Genomic DNA, 18,038 nt, shown 5'->3' on the forward strand with positions numbered 1-18,038 from the left:
CCCCCCCCCCCCCCCCCCCCCTATAAAAGTCAAAACATAATTAGGCGGACAGAATCACAGCATTTGACGATCAAAATTGGATTAACCCCTTGAAGCCTTAATTTATCTACAATTATTTAAGAAAATTTATTTTTTTCGTTTTCATTTGCTTTCAAACTGATGCTAAATTACAGTTTTTTTCAAATGTTCAAGTGTTTACCTAAACTTAAGATACTTTATTGAAACCCTATACACAGCAACACACATTTTCTACTCAAAACCACATTTTGTTCTTTAAACACCAACACTACATTTCAAAATGCAAAAAAAAAAAATCTCTACATACACAACCTATCAAAACACAGCAAACCTGACTCAAAATCAAATCATTCTGTCAAAACACTAGCACATTTTCTTTCCATGAGGAACAGATCAATCAATCATAGCACAACAACTTTCTAAATACAAACAGTTGATGGCATTACAAAAACTGCATTTCTTTTCATGTTAAAGTTCCACCTGCATACAGTAGACAATATGAAATCCACTGTAAACCACCCTACATTTTTGTTTTGAGGGTTGAATGTGTGCATTTTTAGCAACAAACAATATAAAAGTAAATGAGTCATCTTTACTTTATAGAATGTACAGCAGGGAAAAAATTTAAGCGTCAGAAGTGCAGGAGTAAAAGCTTTATTAGCAACATGAAATTGCAGCCAGTGATCAACAAATAATCCAACCTATGTGGCTTTTGGTTCAGAATGTCCAACAAACGCCTACTGGCTTTGTCATCCCTAAGCACAAAGCAATCTCAGTCCCAGCTGTTCTCACCTTTAACACCATGATGGTGAAACGAGCTAACATATGACATCAGAACAGGGGTGTCCTTTTCTGACTCATCTCTTTGGAGAACAATTCCTATTACAACACCTCTAACCCCTAATCTCTGCACTTCCTGTGCTCTTCTTCTTCTTCTTCTATCTCCTTACAATTCTTTTGTATTGATTGCATTATTTCTTAACTCTTACTTCTTTCCCTAGGTATTTATCCTATTGGTGCTGTACATGCATATAACTCTAATTATTATTTATAGTTTTTTCAATTGTTAACAAGCGTTTACCTAGACTTAAGATACTTTTTCGAAACTCTTAACACAGCGACACGCCAAATCACACAATTAGCCATATAGCACATTTTCTGCTCAAAGTCACATTTTGTTCTTTCTCTACATTTCAAAATGCAAAATAAAACATTATCTATATACACAAACTCTATCAAAACACAGCAAACCTGACTCAGAATCTAATCATTCTGTCAGATCAATAAATCATAGCAGCTCTACCTGCATACAGTAGACAATGTGAAATTCATTGTTTTTTGTAATTCAGTTTCCTTTTACTGTAAACCACACTAAATTTTTGGCTTGAGGGTCAAATATATGCATTTTTAGCAACAAATTCTGTGAGTGAGTCATCTTTACAGAATGTACAGTAGAAAAAAACTGTAAGCATCAGAAGTGCAGAAGTAAAAGCTTTATTAGCAACATGAAATTGCAGCCAGTGATCAACAAATAATCCAATCTGTGTGGCTTTTGGTTGAAAATGGGTAAGAAATACTGTCAAATGCACAAAAAAGGCACAGAAGGGAAAGAAACAAAAATGCACAGTCCTGTTCTGTATCCACATTAGATAAATTCATTGTGTATGTAACTGAAAGAACTTCAACACTGGTATATGTCTCTGGTTGAGATTGGAATTAGCTGTGGCTGATATATTGTACCCAAATTACAATAAATCAGCAATTTCTCAATGTTTCGATGAGACGTTCTTTCAGAAATGCTTTTCAGCTGTTTCAATATAGATTTTCAGGTGCCATTGTGGCAGAAGTAGAGGCTTTATAAATTATTTAAGGTTTTGAAAATTATGTCTTAATTTCTGACATGTTGTGAGCAAGCATCTGTAAATAAGACAAGAAACATCCATAGTTTTGACATTAGCCAAGCTTGTACGTAAAGAAAAATTTAGCATTTTAGAAATGGGTTAATTGACTGCATATTCTGTGGAAACAACATGAATTGTGTTAATGGTATGGTCCTGAACAGACCGATGCTGGGCTTATTGTGTTTAGAGTTTTGAAAATGTGACTACAGATTGGACAAAAGGATAGTGGAAGTAGATCTGATTACATGGCTATATCCCATCCTGCTTCAGGCTGATATTGGCACCACCCATTCTTTACATTCGAGCCCTCTCTCCAATTTTCTCAGATCCAAGTCACGCACCTGCAGAGCCGGAGCAAGGCCCCGCATCACTCTTGTGTCAAAGCGAGTGTTAATGTTTACAACTTTGATTAGATGAAGATTAGGATGAAGAGGGACAATCCTTTTGGGCACAGGAAGAGAGAAAACTGAATGAGAGTGAACTAAGGAAACTTGTGTTCTCTCCTCTCAAAGTCTGATGTCAGCAGATAAAATTAATATTAGGTCAATGTGCAGCTGCAGTGCATCCCTCTATTCTGTGAGATTCTGTGTCTGGGTTGCTTGCCAGACTTTGTGCCTGAACAGTGTTACAGTGAAATACATCTGTTTTATATGTTTGATAAATGCTGACGGTTAAACAGAAGCGCACCATAATATTACATAACCTCAAGTCCATCAACCCTTCCATCCTTCCTTCATCCTGGCTGACACCATCCCCGACTCTGCATTTGTTCTGAATGTTTCCCCACTGGCGTGGTACACACCACGTCATCAACAAGCTTTAGAAACATTGTAAAGCAGCTATAAGCGATTTCCCCCTATTAAAAAACATCTCACTATTTCACTATTCAATCATGGAGACAGGGGGGCGGGCCTTTCTAGGAGATTTTTCCCTTGTCTGCAAGATGGTAGAACACAAGCTGCCAAGACACTCAACCTAGAACATTACTCAATCAAATCAGATAAACTCCCGATAAATAGACTGACATTAACTGGAAGAACTCTGGTGACCAAAACATTGATCTAGATAAAACATCTGTCACCACTGCTTGCTTGGTAACAGAGGAGAGAGATGAAGATGGTATCCTTGCCACTATTATTAAATCTTCTTTTCCCTGATGGTGTGTATTTTCCAAACCAAGCCACTGGTAACTGACGTAGGCTCAACGCACACAAGAATGTAGGGTATTTGGCGAAGTCTCACCGGAGGCTTCTATATATGCAGAAATATTTTTTGTTGGCTAATGACCTTAATCAATAGATTTCATAAGTGTTTACTTCGACATTAGTCAGGAATTAGATTGGCAGAGGACCAAAAATCACAAAAAGAAATCGAACACAAGAGCACACGGCGCAGCGCTGTGGGTCCTCCCCCAAAAACATTTCATGTTATTTGACCAAAAACAGCATATTGACATACTTTTAGACTCTTATCATTAAAGTGTTTCAATGCATACTGGCTCTGTCTAGATCTAAATCTGTCCGCTGCAGAGGCTCTATCCACAACCTGGAGGAGGAACTAGTATAAATGAGTGTATTAGTATAATATTATAACAGTAAAAAAAAAAAGTTCAATTAAGTAGTATACTGTTAGTATAATGTTAATATATGAATTATATAATGCTTCTATATTCATCATCATTTCATATAATAGTATGCTATATAGCTTAGCATTAGTAATATTAATTTTAGTTACAGCAGTTTCAATCTGATATAGCTAAATAGCCAACTAGCCGAACCTTCCTTTTCTTATAACAATTGTCTTTTATCTTACCGCTTCAGCTGTAGACGACGCATCTCTGCCGCTGTTCTTGTATAACGAGTTGCTTGAGTGGCCACAGAACGACCCGACAGTCCGATAATTTCAGGACGGCACATATACATAACCACTACATATTTTTGGGCTCATCCCCAACATGTATGACTACAGTTGCATGTGTGTCCAATGTCACATTTGATTCAAAGTCTTCATTACCCTGGTACAGAGAAACAGAAGATGGCTTGGACTGCGACACAATCCCATACAGGGAAGGACGGTAATGAACTAGTGAATTTACTAGTAAGCAAGTCAAACTCTATTTATATAGCACCTTTTTAACACAGGTACAAATGCTTTACATCAATATAAAGCACAAAAATGCAAAGCTCATACAAGAGAAAAACATTTAAAAAGTCACATACACAAGCATACAAACGCAACGTGCGTATGACCACAGCGAACATACAGCATAATACATTGTGGCAACAGTACAACAAAGTGTTGACATTTTAAAGACAATGTACTTTTGAAAAATGAAGTATTTTTAAAATCTAGTACTCCAGTATTTTAACTCAAGTAAAAAAAAATGCTTGAGCAACTTTCACTTGTATTTCAGTAATATTTGACCAGACATCAACAAAAAGATGTAGGACCATGCATGTTTAAAATACTTTAACCCGTCTATTTTCATATATTTGAGTATGTGTGTGCATGTATACATATTATTAATGATACTCACATCATTCCTATTTTCTCTGATGGCATCAGACCATGCATGCTGAGACAAAGTCTTCCAATACTTCTCTAGCCCTTTGTGTGTACATGTGTGTAGTCATGCTTAGCACTCATTCATGAACATTAACAGACTAGGTGTAGCCTACACACACAGGATTTGGATGCACGAGGATAAGTACTCACAGCATTCATGTCGATGCCGTTGGTGTAGGACCAGGCATGCTGGAAATACTCCTCCAGCCTCTGCCTGAGTGGGTTGGGGATCTGGTGGAAGCGGATAAACTCCCTGACTCTAAGCATCTGGGTGTGGTAGCGGGCCGTCCCCGAGTAAAGCCGCTGGATGATGGCTGACACATTCCCAAAGATACTGGCGTACATCAGGGCTGGAGGTAGGAGACAGGGAGAGTGAAAGGGTGAGAAGTGAGGGAGGATTTTGAAATGTGAGGAGTGAGGAAACAAGGGAAATAGGCAGGAAGCAAGAGAACAATATATTCTTTAACAGTATAGATTATAGGGACACACAGGCCCTTCGCACACTAATATGGCATGACACATCTCTTGATGACTATAGTTCCATCTGAAAAGAAGTACATTATTATGCTTGACACCTTTGGATGATATATTTGATACATTTGGAGAGGAAGCTCAGACAGCTGGCATAATAATGTAGAATAATGAGAATATATTAGCATGCATCAGAGCTGTATTGAAGAAAAGATGACATATTTGCACAGTATGAAAGTACAGATCTATAGATTATAAGTTAATAATTGTAAGTGTCCTCATAGGTTCAGTGTGTAAGTTTTGGTGGCATCTAGTGGTGAGGTTTACGAATTGCAACCAGCGGCTCACGGTGCATTCACGTGCTCCTTGGATGGTCACATTTCCACAGTTGTGAAGTCATTCTTCCGACGTCAGTGTGTGTTTATGTGCTGTCAAGTTGGAATGTGGAATCAACATGGACGCTACTACAAAGATGTGTTGGATTAACTTTATCAGAGCATATAGACAACACACAGACATCTTGTTCACTCTAGACAGCAAAGTAACCATTATAACCATATTACAAATTACATGTTTGCAAAATATGTAAATGCAATATGTGATTTTGCATGAGTCATAGTTCTATTCTTTATGTCTCATGTACACTTTATTTCTCTTTTTGCAATAAAGATTTAAGTAGGAAAAAAAGATTCTGATTATTCTGACACCACATGAATGCACCATCAGTCACAGCTCAGCCCTCCCTTTCCAAGTGTGTAGGAGAAGCTACTGTGGCCGACACACTCTGTCCGCTCTTGTGCTAAATTACACGAATGGGCCTCCATTTGTCCAAATTTCTCTTCTTGTCTTACTTCTAATAAACATGTCTACTACTACTACTTCTACTACTTATGTTACTTGATATTATTGTACTAGGCTATTAATTTGTCAATAAAGAGGGAAGAGGGGAAAATGTTAGGCTTGTTGTTGTTTTTATTATTTAACCTTGTGAAGTTGTTCTGTAGAGCAGTTTGTCCTTTCGGGCTACTGTAGAAACATGGTGCTGCAACATGGCGACTTCGATGTAAGAGGACCCGCGGTGTAGAAATAGCTCATTCTAAGTTAATAAAAACATAACGGTTCATTATGTAAGGTCTTTATACACCACTGAAAACATAGTTATGGATCTTATATTGCATTTCTGTCAATTGATCCTCAGAAATATAATACACTGAACTTTTAAGACTTACTGTAGCTGTACTCAGAGTTTCTAAATCTTTAGATGTAACTAAATGTTCATTTAGAGTTGTGTCTCCAAAACAGTGGATTAATTGTGAATGGATCCTCATCCGTTTTCATTCAGAGCCAACAGATCCTCAGAGAATGCCATCTCCACTGCCCTCACTCATCTTCCTACATCAGAATGGTGTTTATTTCAGCTCAGCATTAAAAATAATCAACCCCATGAAAATGGTCGGCAAACTCAGCACTCTGCGCTTGAGTACAACACTCTGCAACTGGATATTGGACTTCACAAACACTCCCCAGACAGTTTGGATTAGTGGCCACACTCACCAGAGGCTTTACTGACTAATTTTATTTGCTCCCTTTCCCTTCAGTTATCTTTTCCCCACTCTCACACACCTCTACTGCCGCCGTCATCAGAAACTGACGTCACTTCATATGAAACTTTGGAGGAAAAGACGTCTCATTCTCTAAAGACATATTTCCTAGTTTCTTCTCTCCTCGGATGGTTTCCTTGCATCTCTCCATGCATCCCTGGTGGGAAGGACTAAGGCGCAAGTAAGGGAAACATGGATTCAATTAAGAGAATTGAGAAGCAGCCCATGTTTTCTTGTCACTCTGTTCTTCTGTGGTCTTTGACCAACCACCTTAGAGGTGCATTACTGCCACCAACTGTCGCTCTCAAGTCATGCAAGAACGTGGGCAGTCCTGCTGCGAGGCAAGAATGCAGCCCTGATATGCCTCACGAAAATATAGCACACATACATTTTGTCACTCCATCTCCTACACTGAATTTGCATTAGAAAGACATCTATTTACTATCTTAATACATCACTCTCATCTCCATATCTATGGTGAAAGGCATTTTGGTACCTCCTCTTCATATTTAGACATACGAGAGGGACTCATACCTGATGCAATTCCAATGACTGACTTGAAAAAAATATTTTTTTCTCAATAAGTTTACAAGTTTAAATACTACTACCAAATAAGATCATGGATTAACGTATACACACACAATCATTTTACATGACTCAAACATCTTCTGACATTGCTCCTAAGAGCTACAACAGTTAACAATAATTCAGTTCACACAACTGTTTCTTGCATGAGGTCAGTCGTCTGGAGAAAATAGAAATACAGCAGGAGTTTGTGTAGTATCCTTCATGAGCCTCTGTGTTTTGTCCTGTTTTTATGTTGGATTCTGCTAACCTCTCAACCTCTGTCATCTCCCATCAGTGTCTACATCACCCACTTAAACTGCTGTGTGTGTGAGTGAGTATGTTTATTTTTGCCCTCATGTGTCTCAAAGGACACAATTCATCTCTCAGTCTATTTGAATAGGTTTTATAATGCTCATTGCAACTTCAAAGTACACTTCCATTTTACAGAATATTGTACCATAATTATGGAAATTTTACTAGCCTTAGGTCGTTTTCTGGCCAAGTAAATGCCAAACTGTCTGGAGGAGGAACACAGCCAAAAACAAAAACTATTGTTTGATAAGTCCCCCTCCAAGTCTTTGATTTTTACCCTTGTTTAACTGTAACAGTGAAATACATTCACATACATTCAGTTTTATTTAATATGCACAACACAAACTAATAAGTACGTGCATGCTATAAACAAGCCATTACAAGTTTCTAGTTACTTTTTAGATCGAGAACTAGACATACATAAATCATGTGTAATGGGCTGACTGAAATTCAGCTATCTCCTAAACAAAAAAAAAAACACAACAGGTGTAAATCAAGTCAGACACTGGTGTAATACATATTGTATGGTGTTTACTTATTCTTTAAGGAGTAGAGAAAAGAGTGATTGAAACATTTCAGTCACAGGAGTGTTGGTCTTTGCTGCGCTCACATCTTCTCTGGCAGGTTTGATGGAGCCTGAATACAAAGCAGCCAGATCTGATCTGACATTGGCAGTTAGAGTCCAGGACATGGGGTTAATATCTCAATTAGTTTATTTCATTAAGTATCAGGTTAATCAAGTTGTCAGTGTACTAAGCAATTTTTCCACATACTGTGACATTTAAACATTTCTTTCTTCCACCCAGATTTGAAGCCAGATACTTTTACCATAATATCAGTACTTACATCCAATGAGCATGACACAGATGGAGAAGATCTTCTCAGAGTTGGTGTTTGGGGACACGTTTCCGAATCCCACACTGGTCAGACTGCTGAAGGTAAAGTACAGAGCTGTGACGTACTTGTCTTTGATGGATGGTCCGGAGCCTGGTGTGGAAATTTAGAAAGTAAAACAAATATTGTAAAAAGTTCATTGCTTAATAGAATCATAGCTGTTCACTGATAATCATTCAACAATCAAATCAAAAAGCACATTCATTTTTTAACATTAATTTGCTTAAAACTCAGCTAACCAGTACAGACCAAACCACTATTTACATTTATCTGACGCTTTGATCCATTGCTATACACGTCAGAGGTCGCACGCCTCTGGAGCAACGAGGAGTGAAATGTCTTGCGCAGGGACACAATGGTGAATGTCTCAAAGTGGGAATCAAACCCGGGTCTCCCACACCAAAGGGAATTATCTTATCTATGCGCCACCCCCAATTCTAACCAGTATTAGTACTACATAATGTTTCTTCTCAGTACCTGGGATGGAGTCGTTGTAGTGTTTTCCTAATTGGTCCCCTAGCGTGTGGAGCCAGCCAATTGAACCAGTCCTCTCAACGCTACCGATGGCATACCTGGGGAAGTTATAGCAATAAGCAATAATTAGGACGGTGCTGCTACAATAGGCACATAAATAAGTACGCTAAATAGATTTTTAAACCTTTAATAGTGGTGTTTAAAAATAATTGGCTTGGTTAATCCTGATTCAGAAATTTTGAAAAAGTATGAATTTCTACAATTTGACTGTGGCTATATAAATATATAAATGTGAAACTTTATATTTTAAATTAATGTATTGCAGTTGAGACTTTCGATATTGTCTACAACCAGCACCCATTTAATATCAGTTCTTGTGTATGTAGATAAAGACATGATTATTCCCATCATTCCTCTGTAAATCTTATCTGGTTAGATCAGACCAGCTTATTGTAATGTACCAGATGCAGGCCAGCCAGTGAGCGATGAGGGCAAAGGTGCACATGAGGAGGAAAAGGACAGCTGCACCGTACTCCGAGTAGCGGTCCAGCTTCCTAGCTACACGCACCAATCGCAGGAGACGGGCAGTTTTCAGCAGACCAATCAGAGTGGTGGTCTAAAGGGAGTGGGAGAGACAGAGGAAAGTAGAAATAAGGTATTGTAAAGCATCTTATCATATCTCCTCACAGTGTTCCCACCTGCTGGCATCCTGTCACACACACACACACACATTTACAAACACGGCGGTGCCGCCGTGGCCTTGTTCCAATGTGATTAATTTTTGTGGAAGTGGTAAATCCTGACTCCCGTTCATTACTGAACTGTCTACTCCCTGTCCTTTTTACTTGTATTCAGCTGGCCCCCACCGTGTCCATACAACCAATAAATAACTGGTCCATTACTGTGCAGGCAGAGAGCCTATTACTCTGTGTGTGTTTGTGCGCGCGTGTCCTCTATGTAAATGATAGTTGTCTACTGAGGAAAATCTCCACTTTCTTGGCTCCATGGCCCCTTCTGGACAGCATCAATTAAGTGAACCTTGGCCAAACTTTCCGTGGGCGGTATCTGAATATTGGGGAGTTCCCACATTTATCATTTTTGGCTTGGTGGGTGGCTTAATCGCAATAATTTTTTTTTTTTCAATTACTTACAGAATATCCATTAATTTTAGATACATTTCAAGTACTGCTCACTAATTACCCTGGCTGAGCTGCTGTGTGGAGTGATTCTATTAACTGGCTGGTTTTCATCCTTTTATTATGTCCAGCAACCTACAGTTTAACACTTCAGTGTTTCCCATAGGAATAGGGGGGGTGGGGAGATAAATGGTAAATGATAAGTGGTCTGTACTTGTGTAGCGCCTTTCTAGTCTTATGGTGCTTTCAGACCAAAAGTGACAGCTACGTGAAGTTGAAACAAAGGCAATGCGAAGGAATCGCGTGAATTGAATATTTTCAAGTCAAGCGAGAAAGTCGCATGACGCTGAGTCGCGACAACTACGCCGTTTGCTCGCGGGTGGACCTCGGAGTAAACTTCTTTTATTAAATTATCTTTTTATTAATGAATGCCTCATTATGCGGCATTCAGACCAAACGCAAATTTAATCCATGCAACGCTTTCCTCGCGGGGATTTTATCGCTGGACTACTGCCAAGTGTTCACACACACAACGCGATAACAGGAATAAACATAACTCACCATTACCACAGCTGTAAGAACCCAAAGTAAACATTTTGCTGTGATTAAATAGCAATAAATGGATTAAACTGATGCCGAAATTTGTTAAACATATGAATTCATGCTTTGACAGGTCTGTCCGCAAGACAGCAGGACAACAACTTCTAAAATGTTTGTTTTCTGAATGGAGTTCAGATCGATCAGGGTTATGCTATGCTAACTTGGTCACAGCAAAGTTAAAGTAAAACGATAGCTGGAATAAAGTTACAGACACATGTTTTCTGAACTCACCAGGTAATTCAACCTCTTCGCTTTCTTTTCTCCCAGCAATGTCCAGGTAATTCAACCTCTTCGCTTTCTTTTCTCCCAGCAATGTCCAGTTTTGTCCGGTATTTATACGAAGTAGTAGTCCAAAGGAGCTCTGCGTACCAAACGACGCTAACAACACTGGAACCGGATGTGCACAGAAGCTAGCTGCTGAGAAGCTTGAGTGACGATAAATCAACGTTGTAATCCCAAAATCTAAAGTAAAAAGCTAATTTAATAAAAACACTTCACTCTGAGCTCCTCCAGCAAGCAAACGGTGTAGTTGCCAGAGCATAATCCAGTGCAACTATGGGTGTTTATTTGTCCAAAAGCATTGCTCCCTGCTCCGCTCCCCCAAGTTCAGCAGCTCTCCGCCGGCCAGCAGATTTTCAATCGCCCGCTCTGCCTGGCCCTCTGCTTTTTTTTGGTTGAAAAATTTCAACTCGCACGAATTCCTTCGGTTTGCGTCACCGCCACCGCCCCCTTCGTGTCGCCTGACAGGAAATCACGGCACTACATGTCTTTGCATTGACTTTGTATGCAACGCTCGCTTTGCTTTTGGTCTGAAAGCACCATTACAACCAGCCAAAGCGCTTTTACACTACATCACATTCACCCTTTCACACACATTCCTAAGTACTTAGAACAGAAGCTAACATTCACACACATTGAATAGGTTACATAGACTGTTGGAACAACCATCAGGTTGATACTCCGAATAACGGGAACCTACTCTACCTCCTGAGCAACAGCCATCCCCCAGTAGACCCCACAAAACTAATAGTGTCGCGGAGCAGGTATATTAAAGATATGTGGTGTCGTAATCCGTGTTGGGCAAGTTACTCAGAAATTGTAAAGTTACTAGTTACTTATTACTCCTTAAAAATTACTCCCCCCCCCCCCCAGAGCAGGCAGCTACTTTTCACCGCAAAACCCTTTTTACTCACCTCCAGCTCTCTCTGTAGCAATCCCTGCTACCTGCTAGTGCTAATCCATTCTTTCACCCAGATTCTTTATAATTGCTCTCTTTATAATAACAAACAGCTTTTTTATGTGTAGGTTCAGGCCGCTGTCAGCTCGCTTAGTGTGTGACCCCCTGTCACCGATCAGTCATGTATTGTAAACGCCACAATGACTTCAAGACTCCCATCACACGACAGCAAGTTGTGTAGTCTGAACAGCACGGCGATCGGCTGACGCTGAAAATCGAGTAGTCTGCACAAGCTGTAAGTAGCTTGGCGCTCAGCAATTCTAATCAGACGGAGTGACTGGGTTCTCAGTCTATACAATCGGAACAAAACGCAGCAAAAGATTGCTACAGAACCACACTTATTCCTTACCTGGCCAATCCACAACAGACCTGCCACCTAACAACTAGCACCACATCCCAAGGTGCTCTATTGGATTGAGATTTGGTGACTGTGGAGGCCATTGGAGTACAGTTAACTCATTGTTATGTTCAAGAAAAAAAATTGGCCCTGGACTTTGATCCAGACCCGCCCACCAGAACAGTCTACTGTATACTCTATCACGGCCGCCCTGCTAATGCACGCACATCCAAACAGGATCAGCCTCTAATAAACCACCAGCAGCATTACAGTCATTGATCACTATGGCAGTAGGCTACTACTTTAAAAAGGCATAGCTGTAACCAGCTATGAGGTCACAGAGGTCCGGACCTCCGTAATTGTATTTAGTCTATAGCCTTTTAATAAAACAAATTTGAATAAAAACCATTGATAACAAGCTCAACTTAAATAAAAGGCTTTAGAACCATGTGGATGCAGCTGATTACATAAGGGCGTCACCCACAAGTGGTGGGGACATTTAAGGCCTCATATTAGTGGTGTGACCAAACACCTAGTCCATGAGACATGATAATGCACAATATGTCATTGAATTTGTATTTGTTATTTGACATTTCTTGCAAGCTAATTTTCAGAAAACTTTTAGCAAATGCTTTCAAAAAGTGGTGGGGACATGTCCCCAGTGTAAATGACACCTATGTTATTACACCATCGCAACCCTCCTTTGAAGTTGAAAAACTGTTTCCTCATCAATGGTCAGTGTCCAGACCTGGGGAAACACGAGAAGCACAGGGCAATGTAATGCGCGCATTAACTGAGAGCAGCGGTGTTTGCAGGCAGAGTTTTCGGCGAAAAATACATTTAGAGAATTTAAGGGTGGGTGAAACAGGGTGAAGTGTCTCCCCATTAAGAGAAATGCTGTGCGCATTTACGCACGAGCCACAGCAACATAACTTCGTATTTAAATCTCCTGACAAGCCGACAGGATCATCAGGATCTAATGTTAAATAATATGCTGTGTTTGTCAACACATCCAAACAGTCTCATTCACAGTCCAGGTTTATACAGAGACACTGTTTTGAGTAAAGCAGCCGTCCTCCTGATCAATGCTGAGCTCCATCAAAGCATCTTTTATTCTGGCTGACCTGTCAAGTTTTAAACTATGTTTTTGTTTTGCTGCATAAATGTCCCACGATAACCGTGACATTACTGTGCGCATGTAAACGTGCAGTGCTGTTGTGGCGTGCGCGCGTGTGTGTGTGATTGAGAGAGGCTGCGTGAATATATGCACTGCGTTCAGCTTTGCAATAGTACAATTTTTAATAGGCCTAGTAAAAAAATAAAAGCGTTTGATATTGAGGTGGGCCACCACAAATAAATCAATGTATGGGAACACTTTACTGTTCAGCTGCACTATCTCTGGCTTCGCTGTCCTCTCTGTTTAATCTTTTACCCGTGAACTGTGCAGTGGCATCTTCCTGTTCCCGGACTTAGCGTCTGTGGCCATGGTACTAGTGCTACTTTAGAACGAGTCGGTTACTTTTTTACATTTACTTGCATGTCAGTTAAACTCTGCTTTTCCATGTTCTATTGTAGCTCGTTTTCCAGCTGTCAGTGTCACTGTGGTGTGAGTGAGATGGATGGAGTGGGCTATGGGCTGCGTAGATGTTCATATGGTATAGACCAACAGGCCAGGGGAGAAGGGGGGGGTTGGCCCGTGTTGCTCAACCTTCTGCCAATTCTTTTATTATTAGTAAAAAAGTAGGTAGGCTAAGGAAGGTGGCCCACCGGCCCTGAGGCTGGCTGGCCCACCGGGATTTGTCACGGTACTCCATTGTCAGAACGCTACTGGATGATTTCAGCTTTGCGACATGGTGCATTATCCTGCTGGAAGTAGCAATCAGGAGATGGGTACAATGTGGTCATAAAGGGATGGACATGGTAAGCAACAATACTCAAAACAATTAAATAATGCTCAATTGGTACCAAGGGGCCCAAAGTGTGCCAAGCTAATGTCCCCCACAACATTACACCACCACCAGCAGCCTGGATCCATCGAGCCCGTTACAAGGCAGGATGGATCCATGCTTTCATGTTGTTTACACCAAATTCTGACCCTACCATCTAAATGGTGCAGCTGAAATCAAGACTCATGAGACCAGGCAATGTTTTTAAATTTTCTATTGTCCAATTTTGTTCAGCCTGTGCGAATTGTAGCCTCCGTTTCCTGTTGACAGGAGTGACAATGTGGCCCATCTGCTTCAAGGTTCGACGTGTTGTGAATTCAGAGATGGTATTCTGCATACCTTGGTTGTAATAATAATAATAATAATAATAATAATCATCTTTATTTGTAGAGCACTTTTCAAAAACAAGTTACAAAGTGCTTTAACAAGTGTAAAGACAATAATACCCCAATAAAACTAATACAAATACAAGATAAAAGCAAGAAAACATTCAAAAAGACTAAAATACACGTTTAAGATAAGATGATTTCCTCGGGCAGACTGTTCCAGAGCCTGGGGGCCCTGACAGCAAACGCTCTGTCCCCTTTAGTTTTCAGTCGAGACTCTGGAACAGATAGCAGACCTCTGCCCGAGGATCTCAAGGTACGTGCTGGTGTGTATGGGACTAAAAGGTCAGAAATATAACAAGACGAGAGGCCATGAAGAGCTTTTAAAGTGATCAATAAAATTTTAAAGTCAATTCTAAAACATACTGGCAGCCAGTGTAGTGAAGCTAAAATAGGGGTAATGTGGTCATATTTCTTTGTTCTGGTTAAAAGCCTGGCAGCTGAGTTCTGGACAGACTGGAGTCTATCAGTAGATTTTTGGGATAAACAAGTAAAAAAAGTCTGTTGCAATAATCCAGGCATGATGAGATGAAGGCGTGTAAAATGGTCTCGGTGTCCTTAAAATTTAACATAGAAATATAGCAAAAATTCGATCTAAGTTGATAAATACATGATTGAACAAGCTTTGTGGTGTGCTGCTCGAAATTTAAATTACTATCAAACCAGACACCAAGGTTCTTTGCAACAGGCTTAATGTGATTTACAAAGGAACCAACAGATGGTAGTATTTGTTTTGCCATTTGCTAGTACCCGATGACCAGGATTTCTGTTTTGTCTGAGTTCAGCTGGAGGAAATTATTTGACATCCATTTTTTAACTTCACAAAGGCAGTCGGTAAGTGAACTCAGCATTCCAGGGTCTGTGGATCTGACGGGCAAGTACATTTGTGTGTCATCAGCATAAATAAGGAAAGAAAATCTATGTTTATGGATAATATGTCCAAGGGGAAGCAGATACAAGGAAAACAAAATGGGTCCTAAGACTGACCCCTGAGGCACACCATATTTAACTGGACAGAACGAAGAGACAGTTGTTTACAGACATGCAAAACTTCCTATTTGACAGGTAGGATGAAAACCATTCTAGGGCAGTACAAGAGATCCCCACCCAGTGCCTCAGTCTGTCAAACATGATGTTGTGATCAATGGTGTCAAAAGCAGCGCTAAGGTCCAGGAATACCAGAGCACATACCTTCATCAGCAGACATTAAAAGGTCATTGGTGACTTTAAGCAGGGCAGTCTCAGTGCTGTGGTACTTCCTGAAACCAGACTGAAACTTTTCAAATAATTTGTCATTTATATACACTCACCTAAAGGATTATAAGGAACACCTGTTCAATTTCTCATTAATGCAATTATCTAATCAACCAATCACATGGCAGTTGCTTCAATGCATTTAGGGGTGTGGTCCTGGTCAAGACTATCTCCTGAACTCCAAACTGAAAGTCAGAATGGGAAAGAAAGGTGATTTAAGCAATTTTGAGCGTGGCATGGTTGTTGGTGCCAAACGGGCCGGTCTGAGTATTTCACAATCTGCTCAGTTACTGGGATTTTCACGCACAACCATTTCTAGGGTTTACAAAGAATGGTGTGAAAAGGGAAAAACATCCAGTATGCGGCAGTCCTGTGGGCAAAAATGCCTTGTTGATGCTAGAGGTCAGAGGAGAATGGGCCGACTGATTCAAGCTAATAGAAGAGCAACTTAAATAACCACTCGTTACAACTGAGGTATGCAGCAAAGCATTTGTGAAGCCACAACACGCACAACCTTGAGGCGGATGGGCTACAACAGCAGAAGACCCCACCGGGTACCACTCATCTCCACTACAAATAGGAAAAAGAGGCTACAATTTGCAAGAGCTCACCAAAATTAGACAGTTGAAGACTGGAAAAATGTTGCCTGGTCTGATGAGTCTCGATTTCTGTTGAGACATTCAGATGGTAGAGTCAGAATTTGGCGTAAACAGAATGAGAACATGGATCCATCATGCCTTGTTACCACAGTGCAGGCTGGTGGTGGTGGTGTAATGGTGTGGGGGATGTTTTCTTGGCACACTTTAGGCCCCTTAGTGCCAATTGGGCATCGTTTAAATGCCACGGCCTACCTGAGCATTTTTTCTGACCATGTCCATCCCTTTATGGCCACCATGTACCCATCCTCTGATGGCTACTTCCAGCAGGATAATGCACCATGTCACAAAGCTCGAATCATTTCAAATTGGTTTCTTGAACATGACAATGAGTTCACTGTACTAAAATGGCCCCCACAGTCACCAGATCTCAACCCAATAGAGCATCTTTGGGATGTGGTGGAACGGGAGCTTCGTGCCCTGGATGTGCATCCCACAAATCTCCATCAACTGCAAGATGCTATCCATCAATATGGGCCAACATTTCTAAAGAATGCTTTCAGCACCTTGTTAAATCAATGCCACGTAGAATTAAAGCAGTTCTGAAGGCGAAAGGGGGTCAAACACAGTATTAGTATGGTGTTCCTAATAATCCTTTAGGTGAGGGTATGTATGTACCAGGGATAACGAGCAGGGCGGGAGCAACACAGGTGACAGACATGAGGCTAACGAGGGAGGCAGAGAGAGAGCAGAGGGGAGAACAGAGAGACAGTCAGGCAGAGGGACACTGGAGGGAACAGACATGACACAGGTTACTGAACACATAACAGACTATATAACTGATACTGGACACAGGACAGGACCCAAAACAAATAAACAGACAAATGAAACAATGAACTCAGAAAACCCACAGGAAAAAAAACTATCACGGTACCACGCTTAAATTCACTGAGCTCCTGAGAGTGAACCATTCTTTCACAAATGCTTGTAGGACATTGCTCTAAGAAGCTTGTTTGTGGGACTTGGCACACTGAACCTTTAATAACCTGCTTTTAAATGGAGTGAAATCCTCTCTGTCGGCTTCCTTTACGCTTTGAGCATGTGTGCTACTGCTTTCTATTTTAGATCTAAAAAGCTGCACACGATTATTGGTCAGTAGTTGTTCTGGTTAATATCTATAAAATGAAAAACATATACAGAAAATGTACTGTAATGTTAATTATAATAACAATACTAATAACAACAGCAAAGGGTGTCGAGCTGGAACACGGGGGCAGCAGGTGACTCACAGATCCGGACTCCACAGCTCCAGAGCCAGAAACACCTGCAGGAAGTGATAAGAGGAGAGAGGAGAGGGACGAGAAAGCACAAGACTACCGGAAAGGGGAGAAGTTGTGTTAGTAACATGCATTAATGGGATGAGGTTGCATACAGAGGGAGAGAAAGTAGAGGAGAGAGGAGCTCAGTGCATCATGGGAAATCCCCCGGCAGTCTAGGCCTATAGCAGCATAACTAAGGGATGGTTCAGGACTCACCTGAGCCAGCCCTAACTATAAGCTTTATCAAAGAGGAAAGTCTTAAGCCTATTCTTAAATGTGGAGATGGTGTCTGCCTCCTGAACCCAAACTGGAACCTGGTTCCACAGGAGAGGAGCTTGATAGCTGAACGCTCTGGCTCCTAGTCTACTTTTGGAGACTCTAGGAACCACAAGTAACCCTGCATTCTGGGAGCGCAGTGCTTTGG

At 40.7% G+C, this 18,038-nt stretch overlaps 1 protein-coding gene across 1 annotated transcript in view; it reads right to left on the reverse strand.

The window, feature by feature from the left end:
• The window catches only part of kcnh2b (potassium voltage-gated channel, subfamily H (eag-related), member 2b), a 340,415-nt gene that overhangs the window by 3,330 nt on the left and 319,047 nt on the right, over positions 1-18,038 (reverse strand). Inside the window, exons 10-13 of the mRNA XM_046062123.1 lie at positions 9,265-9,419; positions 8,807-8,901; positions 8,282-8,422; positions 4,635-4,834 (exon numbers count right to left, since the gene is read on the reverse strand). Coding sequence (XP_045918079.1) covers positions 4,635-4,834; positions 8,282-8,422; positions 8,807-8,901; positions 9,265-9,419 — 591 coding nt within the window. The remainder of the gene's footprint in view (positions 1-4,634; positions 4,835-8,281; positions 8,423-8,806; positions 8,902-9,264; positions 9,420-18,038) is intronic.

The sequence above is a fragment of the Micropterus dolomieu genome, linkage group LG01, assembly GCF_021292245.1.
Source record: "Micropterus dolomieu isolate WLL.071019.BEF.003 ecotype Adirondacks linkage group LG01, ASM2129224v1, whole genome shotgun sequence".
Classification (NCBI taxonomy): domain Eukaryota; kingdom Metazoa; phylum Chordata; class Actinopteri; order Centrarchiformes; family Centrarchidae; genus Micropterus; species Micropterus dolomieu.